A 9103-nucleotide genomic window follows, 5' to 3' on the forward strand; every position below is an offset into this window, starting at 1 on the left:
TGGAACTTCTTCAGTTTCACTATAAATTATCAATTTCATCCGTTGTCCAAGATGAACAATAAATCTGCATTGTTTAACTCCTTTTGTACAAATCTTTCTACTATTTCAAAACATCCGTACCGGTGTTTTTTTCTTATTTAACACGTTCTGTGCGGGTGGTGGTTTATGAAGCGCTATCTGTGCGGAAGAGTATTGTCAAATCATGTACACAGTTCCTTCGATTCTGCCTGCTACTCTTCTGTTCACATAGCTGGTAAACGATTAATCTTAGGTGACAAATACAATCTAATTAAGTAAAGCTGTTTAGCGAAGAAGAAGCTCACAGCCGGAGTTAATGAAATGAGAAATGACAGCTCGGCTAAGCTTATACATACGTTCGATTGTGATAGGATATTGATGTCTAAAGTGGGGATAGTAGAGGTTTCATCGGTTGTTTCGAGTTTCGAGTTTCGACCAGTGAACTAAACGGTAACAGTTAGCGCAGAGCTGCGCAGTGCGCAGTGTGGCAGTGGAGCGCAGGGAGCGCAATTCGCAGTACACGTCGTACACAGTGGTCAGTTCGGAGCATCGGACTTTCATTGTGTGCGGTGGTCCAGTTGTCACGTTTCTTTATAAGTTATTTCAATTTCGATTTACATAGTAAATAAATCAAAGGAAATTAGATATCAGGGAAATTTTATCTTCAATTTAATAATTAAAATAATATTTAACAATGGGTCCGCCGAAACGTTTCAAGAAAGATGGTACGAACCTAATTTCTCATCATGTAAAAATATTTTCTGACTTGCCTCTGACGTTTATTATTTTATAAACTTTGAGGCCTAATCACCAACGAATTAATTGATTGAAAATATGAAGAAAAGCGGCATATGTATTTTACCACAATGATGTTTGATTACTTTCGTAGACAGAGGTAAATGGAAGAAACGTAAGGAAGATCCGGAAGAGTATAATGATGATGACCCGTTAGATGATAATGAAACTGAAGGTGTACCTGACGCTGCAAAAAATGATATTGAGAAGCACGATGAAACTGCATTGGAAGATGAATTCGGAGCGAAAGATTATCGGTCACAAATGATTCTGAAACCTGATTGTGCCTCAAGGCCGCTCTGGGTGGTGAGATATTAATACTAATTGAAGTCACTGCAATTTTTTATTTTGGAAATTTCAAGACCAATTCATTCTTTTAGGCACCAAACGGTCACATCTTTTTGGAATCTTTCTCACCTGTGTACCAGCATGCGCATGATTTTTTAATAGCTATATCAGAACCTGTATGTCGTCCAGAACACATACATGAGGTAAGTGATTAACAAGCAATAAATCTTTTACATTACTTGTGCCTTTTATATTAATAAGTTTTATTGTTTCACAGTATAAATTGACTGCTTATTCATTGTATGCCGCTGTCAGTGTCGGCCTGCAAACGCATGACATAATAGAATACTTAAAAAGACTTAGCAAGACTAGTATTCCTGATGGAATTATAGAGTTTATAAAACTATGTACATTGTCGTATGGCAAAGTAAAATTAGTATTAAAGCACAATAAGTATTTTGTTGAATCCCCATTTCCTGAAGTACTACAGAAGTTATTGAAGGATCCAGTGATCCAAGAATGTCGATTGAAGAAGAATGTAGAAGATGAGAAGGATGAAATAATTACGAATGTTCAATTAAAAACGAAGACACCGCAGGTAATAATGCAACTCTTGTTCAATCAAAGAACATTTAATGATTCGAATTCTTTTAGTTTGGAACAAAAGCGGTAACTAATGTTCCAACCGGAACGACCAAAGTACAAGAAACGACTAATGATCAAGTTCCAGCCGAAGTAGCTGCTGTTCCTGAAGATATAACTACGTTCTATGATAAAATGGATAAGGAAGACGAGGATGAAGAGGAAGAACATGAATTAAAGACTGTTAGTTTTGAAGTAAATCAGGTATGTATATTTTATTATATTAAAACATTACATACACAAGTGAAAATATTCCCTAACGTTTATACGACATTCTAGGAAAAAATTGAAGTGATACAGAAAAGATGTATAGAGCTGGAATATCCTCTATTAGCAGAATATGACTTTCGTAACGATACTGTAAATCCAGACATAAAGTGAGTACAATAATCAGAACTAGGCAATCAGATAGAATTAAAGTGTAATGATTAATTGGGTTGCAGTATCGATTTAAAGCCATCGGCTATGCTCAGACCATATCAGGAAAAGAGTTTAAGAAAAATGTTCGGAAACGGACGTGCAAGATCAGGTGTCATAGTTTTGCCTTGCGGTGCCGGCAAGAGTTTAGTCGGGGTAACAGCTTGCTGCACGGTTCGAAAACGTGCGCTGGTACTATGTAATTCTGGAGTATCGGTAGAGCAATGGAAACAGCAATTTAAAATGTGGTCGACCGCGGACGACTCGATGATTTGCCGATTCACGAGCGAAGCTAAGGACAAACCCATGGGCTGCGGAATCTTGATCACGACGTACTCGATGATCACTCATACACAGAAACGCTCGTGGGAAGCGGAACAAACTATGCGTTGGCTACAGGAACAGGAATGGGGAATCATGGTCTTAGATGGTAATACGTCTTTTTGATACGAGTGAAATATGTTTCTTAATGCGTATGACGTTTTCAGAGGTGCACACAATTCCCGCTAAAATGTTCAGAAGGGTGTTAACTATCGTTCAGTCTCACTGTAAATTGGGCTTGACTGCAACATTGCTTCGTGAAGATGACAAGATTGCCGATTTGAATTTTCTTATTGGTCCTAAATTGTACGAAGCAAATTGGTTGGAATTGCAAAAAAGGGGCTTCATCGCGAGGGTACAATGTGCCGAAGTTTGGTGCCCGATGACGCCTGAATTTTACAGAGAATATCTTGGATGCAAGATGAGTAAAAAACTGGTAAGCAATTATCTAATCCGAATTTAATTCACTCTGCGTATAAGAGTTCTAAACAAAGGTTTTGTTTAAAGTTGCTTTACGTGATGAATCCGAACAAATTTCGTGCTTGCCAATATTTGATTCGATATCACGAAAGACGTGGCGACAAAACCATCGTCTTCTCAGACAACGTGTTTGCCTTGAAGCACTACGCCATTAAAATGAATAAACCGTATATTTATGGGCCCACTAGTCAAGTAAGTACAAATAAAAATCGTATCGATCGCAAAGTAAAAATGATGAACTAATTTCAGAGCGAGCGGATTCAAATCTTGCAAAATTTTAAATTCAATACTAAAGTGAACACGATATTCGTGAGCAAAGTAGCAGATACTTCTTTCGATTTACCGGAAGCTAATGTCTTAGTCCAAATATCCTCGCACGGCGGGTCAAGACGCCAGGAGGCTCAACGTTTAGGACGAATTTTGAGAGCTAAAAAAGGTACTCATGATGAGCACTAGAATCACCACAGATATCATATTTATATCTATTCACAGGCGCTATCGCAGAGGAATACAATGCATTTTTCTACACTCTCGTATCGCAAGACACGATGGAGATGAATTATTCGAGGAAGCGTCAACGTTTCCTCGTTAATCAGGGATATGCTTATAAAGTTATTACAAAGCTTGCAGGAATGGAGGATGTGCGTGTAGCATACATTTACGAGTCAAATCTAATATTATATGTATAACACTTTACAATTCCTATTTTTGTCATTGAATAGGAGCCGGATTTGATGTATTCATCTCATGAAGAGCAAGGCCATTTATTGCAACAAGTTCTCTCCGCCAGTGACATGGACGCAGACGAGGAGAGGATACCTGGCGAAGGGCCAAGACCAGTTAGTCTCGCGAAATTAATATAATTACATATTGTCAATCAAATTCAACGATCTCTATTGAACGTTATACTTGTTCCAGATTATACGCAAAGCTGGAAACATGACTTCGATATCTGGGGCAGACGACGCAGTTTATTACGAATATAAAAAGGCTCCTAGTTCATCAACGGCTAACAAGCATCCATTGTTCAAGAAATTTAGAACATAAATTCGATGTACATATATAAAAATATTAAGTGTATATATGAAAATATTTAGTATTTATTATCTTTCGTAGAAATTACACATTTCTTTATATGTTCGTTGGTGTACAACTTATGAAATTGGTTTTCTACTATATAAAAAGCATGAATCTGTTGTTTACTCCTTTGTATTTAAATCACGTTTCTTTAAAGCAGCAATCAATAACGTGTGACGCGTAGTTCGACTCATAATCAGAAAACTCGATGCACATGTCCGGTTTCACATTTTACGTGGCAGTAACGCGATTTACGCAAATGCAAATCGTCGGACGACTGATTAAGTCAAGTAACACGATAAAGATATCAGATAAATTCGTTGGTCTAAAGCGATAACAATTCTACGCCTATAGCCAACATTATACGCAATTACATAGAGACGATCCCAATCTTCTTTATATATACATATTCGTTATGCGGACTTAAATACAAATATGTATAGTGATAAAATAAATTCTGAATGAAAGAAAATATTCTTTGATGGTACTTCGATATTCTGCCCGGTTGTCTAGCCTTAGCTTAAAATGTAAATAACTGATTCGTTTGCTTAAACGATCGATCGAACATTCCAGTACATTCGAATTTGAATAAAGGAACGGCAAATTAGAATATACTGGATTATCTCAGATAGGAGAAAGAACTCGTTTATCTACAGATTTAAATTTGACCATGCGTTCTAAACGATAAAATAAGAGCGGTGAGTTTCGCGCGCTCTACGCCAGTAGACAGATGACCTATATGGGAGCTGCACGAGCATGAGCGCGTCTACTCTGAAGTTAGTTCTAAGTTAGCCGTGCAAGCCGCCGGCTGTCACATGCAACTACACGCAGCCAGTCAATCCCGTCGACGCTTGACGGTGCGTTGTTATATGAGATACGCATTTGGTAGTTAAGAACCGTCGTTCTCGGCTCGGCAGCAATCAAATCAAAGATCGTAATAGTTGCGCGTCAGCAAACGTTTGGTCATCGACACGACATGCATCGGCATGCGACGGCAGTGCCGTAGTCGATCGAAACGGGACAGGACAAGGCCGCGTAGGCGCATCGTTATGAAAGGAACCAGCCGTTGTCTGTGAGCGCAAAAACGTCCTTACATGAAGTACCGGAAGGATCGGTGAACCTCGAACAAGGGAGTCCTGCGAGTCACAGCCACAAAACGACGTACATCTACCGCGAACACCGCCGATTCGCGTAATGAAAGGTGTGCATCGGTCGAAGACACTCTGAGCGAAGGAAAAACAGATAAACAGGCACGTACGTTGACGCGTCGTTGGCTGCGAGAGGGGAGTTCGATGCATCGGTAAAAATTGGGGAGGATCGCGTCGGTGCATTGGATGTCAGTGATTCGCAAGTCGGTCCTTGTCGGGCGTTAAACCGAAAGAGGATCGAGAGAGTTCGTGTGCCCTCCGACGGCACAGCGCGTGCCGGCGTTTTCTCGAGTGCTCGCGTAGCCGTGGACCGGGCGGCTACGCAGCCACCTTCTAAGCCCACCGCGTGAATGTGTTGGAAGCGGTGGCCACGTCTTCGTCGTCGTCGTCGTCGTTGTGACCGCCGTGAAAACGGTGCTACACCAAAGTGGAAGTCATTACAGCATCATCGATGGCCCGCGCGACTCTGCCTCTGCCCGGATGTCCGTGATCGCGGCGCGACGGGAACGTCGTCGAGGATGCCGCGGACATCGTTCTCCATACGTCCCGGAAGGATGCCGGGCTTTCGTTCGATTTCGAGGCACGAAAACATCGAATAAGTCTGACGACACGAGAGACAGATAAGGAAAGTGTGTGCGAGCAGAGTAACAGGAGGGTGAGCCAGGAGAACATCGGAGGTTAAGCCCTCCGAGCTGCGAGTATCTTTAATTCGAAGATGAACTCCATGATATATACCCTCTACGGGTTCGCAATATTTTTCATGGTATTCTGGTGTTCAATGTGGATCGTTCATGCACTGGCACTGGTCGTCGGTCACTGGAAGCTGCACCGCAAAGTGGTTCAATCGCCAACGTACGAAACGCCCTTACCTGGTGTCTCAGTGATAAAGCCGTTGATGGGTGTCGATCCGAATCTGTTCAACAATCTAGAAACATTCTTCACGATGCAATACCCCTGTTACGAGCTGTTGTTCTGCGTGGAGGACGAGTCGGATCCAGTGTTAATGTTAGTGCGCAAGTTGATGGAGAACTACCCGGAGGTGAACGCGAGACTGTTTATCGGCGGGCGCAACGTGGGCGTGAATCCGAAGATCAACAATATGCAGCCGGCGTATGAAGCGGCTAAGCACGAGCTGGTGTTGATCAGTGACAGTGGTATCAAGATGAAAGAAGACACGCTGTTGGATATGGTCAATTATATGACGGACAACGTCGCGTTAGTGCATCAGATGCCGTTCACGTGCGATCGCGAGGGTTTCGCCGCCGCGTACGAGAAGATATTCTTTGGCACGGTGCAATCGCGCATCTACCTGGCCGCGGACATTCTTAGGATAAACTGTCACACAGGGATGTCGGCGCTGCTGAGGAAGGCGCCGCTCGACGAGGTAGGCGGGTTAAAGACATTCGGCGTGTATCTCGCAGAGGACTTTTTCTACGCAAAGTCGTTGACCGACCGCGGCTGGCGAATCACCGTCTCCTCGCAGCCGGCGTTACAGAACAGCGGTCACTGCGAGCTGCACTCGTTCCAGGCAAGGCTGCGGAGGTGGACGAAGCTCAGGGTGGCCATGCTGCCCAGCACGATCGTTCTCGAGCCGCTCAGCGAGTGTTTAGTGTTAGGTGCCTGTGCTTCCTGGGCGGCCAGCGTGCTCTTCGAGTGGGACTCGCTTGTTTTCTATCTTGTACACATACTATTGTGGTTCATGCTCGATTGGACGCTGCTCAGCCTCGTGCAAAACGGTCCGCTGCCGTTCAACAAATTAGAGTTCGTATGCGGGTGGTTGCTCTGCGAGATCACTAGGCCTTATCTCTTTCTTCAAGCGGTTCTAGACCCTCTGATACAGTGGCGGTCGCGTGTCTACAAGCTCAGGTGGGGTGGTGTCGCAGAGGAAGTAAAAGCGAAAGTCAAATATTAAAGCTTTATGTAAAGAGAAAGAACTTCTTTTCTCTTCGACTTTTCTTTTTTTTTTTCTGAAGTTTCTTTTGTATATATCAACGTGTACATTAAACGATCGACATCCGCTCGTGGGTGTTCTTGTAATATCTGATATATTTATGCTATTATGCATACAGTACTTGTTATATACTTGTATTATGTTAGAAGGAAGAAAAAATACGCGCTGTCTACGCACGACAAGCGTTAAAAAAGAACGTGCTCGCGCGCGCGCTTACGCTCATGATCGAATACATTCATTCGTTCGCCGCATACACCCTACGTAAATAACAATAATCACGACATGCACGTGCGCGCGCCTACGATTTTTCAATTATTCAGCATATCATTCCCGTCAGCTTAAAGCGAATTACACATTTCTCGTGCAGTCTTCTTTGAAAAGAGAACTGCTATGGTATAAAAAAAGTATATTCGTTTTTATGGTAGATTAGGGTGGGAAACTAACGCGGTTAATGCTCGTAATACTTTCTTTTTCACGTTTATGCCTGGAACAAGGCCGATAAAAGCTTTTTAGTTGCCATATGCTATCCAATTTTAAATTATTGACGCGTTTTAATACTTAATTTGAACGCGGTTACGCGATCAACTCAACATTTGGTTGACGTAATCGCTTCGTTCGTTCTCCGTATATTTGCACGGTAATTATTCCGGTTGTGTCGATAACCGTTGGACGGTTATTTTAAACGTTTACACGCGTTTTGTTTGTCCGGTGATGGAAATTAAGTAAAACAATTACAAATCGGGTTGAGATCGATGAGAGGGTTACGGTAATATTCGTTGTCAGCACTGCATCGTTTGCTTTCAAGTCACTAAACGCGTTTCTATGCCGATCAAACGAGAGAGGATACGCGTGCTAGCAAAAGCGATTAGTTAATTCACTGCGAATTGTCAGTGTCATCCTTTGAAATAAGGGCTCTCTTAGCCTTGTTCTATTGAGAAACTCTATAAACGCGTTTTATTAAAGCGGATCGCCAAAGAGTTGTTTGAAAATTGAAATTTTTTAAAACTATTTTAAGATATAATTTTTTACACGTGTGCATCATATTTCGACTATACACACGATTTTTCTTATAAGAAATCAGCGCGAACTAAATCGTGATGCATCGTATTTGTTTTAATTATTTATTAATACTCCTAGCTAAACTAATAGCATTGATTTTCTCGAGTTTTTCTTTCTGGCCAAACTATAGTTTCGCCTTTGGAACTTGTCCATTTATTCGTATATGTGAATAGCAATGAGACTATTTGGCAAGTAAAAAAATTGGTATCCTTGAGAAAATCAATATGAAACATGCTATTGTTTTGGAGTCTAAGTCTGAAAACATGTATTTATCTATTGTTATTTATTTTCTATTGTTTTCGTGCAGTTACATATGCGACATTGCAGCAAACATATCCTCTCTCGCAAATTTTTATGTATTTTCATATATGTATCGACTTCTTTGAAGAGTCACTCTTCATTTTTATTGCGAATCGTCTCGTATGCACAAGAACGATGTCAAATAAAATCGAGTAATCGACACGATTCCATTAAGCGATCATATCGCTGACGTGTTCGTTCTTTTGTAACTACATCTCTATTCTTGATACGTGTAATTGCAAAGCGTTGTCACTTCACTTAAAAATACAACTGTAGAAGAATTTCCATTACGCGATTCAGTTGTATCATACTAGTTATCTGTGTTTTACAAAATATTAGCGAAAAAAAATGTGCAATATTAGTTTTATCATTCGAATTGACGTTTCGAAAGCAGTAGATATTTCCTTCGATTGTTTTCACTGATTATTATTCGTGATGGATTTCTCGTTTCGATGGCCAACAATCGATTTTACTGTTGTTCAGTTTCTAGGATCAGGAATTTCGTTTAAGGATGTATTGGCTATATAGTCAATCCCAAAAGTTTATGCACTTTAGAAACGCATTTTTTAAAAAGAAATCAGACGTCGGAAGAACATTGCTAATAATA

At 41.1% G+C, this 9103-nt stretch overlaps 2 protein-coding genes across 3 annotated transcripts; both read left to right on the plus strand.

The window, feature by feature from the left end:
- The first annotated feature begins 34 nt into the window (after positions 1 to 34).
- Positions 35 to 4072, plus strand: hay (ATP-dependent DNA helicase hay). 2 transcript variants are annotated; one of them, XM_018022995.2, is made up of 13 exons: positions 35 to 253; positions 908 to 1119; positions 1194 to 1304; positions 1379 to 1699; positions 1756 to 1947; positions 2023 to 2120; positions 2187 to 2590; positions 2649 to 2917; positions 2989 to 3153; positions 3211 to 3397; positions 3454 to 3602; positions 3684 to 3800; positions 3880 to 4072. In XM_018022995.2, exons 1-13 carry the CDS (start codon positions 166 to 168, stop codon positions 4006 to 4008), a joined length of 2442 nt encoding a protein of 813 aa, XP_017878484.1. In that variant the 5' UTR covers positions 35 to 165; the 3' UTR covers positions 4009 to 4072. The 2 variants fall into 2 exon arrangements, with proteins under 2 accessions (XP_017878484.1, XP_017878485.1); XM_018022996.2 differs by having other exon boundaries at positions 163 to 743; positions 3880 to 4008.
- A 184-nt stretch (positions 4073 to 4256) lies between these two features.
- On the plus strand, positions 4257 to 9073 carry GlcT (ceramide glucosyltransferase). Its single transcript, XM_018022914.2, has one exon. It carries the CDS (start codon positions 5902 to 5904, stop codon positions 7096 to 7098), a length of 1197 nt encoding a protein of 398 aa, XP_017878403.1. The 5' UTR covers positions 4257 to 5901; the 3' UTR covers positions 7099 to 9073.
- Positions 9074 to 9103: the final 30 nt, after the last annotated feature.

Source organism: Ceratina calcarata, unplaced genomic scaffold (genome assembly GCF_001652005.2).
Source record: "Ceratina calcarata isolate Rehan_Ccalc_2016 unplaced genomic scaffold, ASM165200v1 scaffold297.2, whole genome shotgun sequence".
In the NCBI taxonomy this organism is placed as follows: Eukaryota; Metazoa; Arthropoda; class Insecta; order Hymenoptera; family Apidae; genus Ceratina; species Ceratina calcarata.

Bases quoted from the DNA above. Each gene is read 5' to 3' on its own strand.
- GlcT (XM_018022914.2), top strand. From the start codon at position 5,902: ATGAACTCCATGATATATACCCTCTACGGGTTCGCAATATTTTTCATG.
- hay (XM_018022995.2), top strand. From the start codon at position 166: ATGAAGCGCTATCTGTGCGGAAGAGTATTGTCAAATCATGTACACAGT. The intron at 254-907 runs GTAAACGATTAA...TTACTTTCGTAG, and splicing joins CTCTTCTGTTCACATAGCTG to ACAGAGGTAAATGGAAGAAA. The intron at 1,948-2,022 runs GTATGTATATTT...ACGACATTCTAG, and splicing joins TTAGTTTTGAAGTAAATCAG to GAAAAAATTGAAGTGATACA.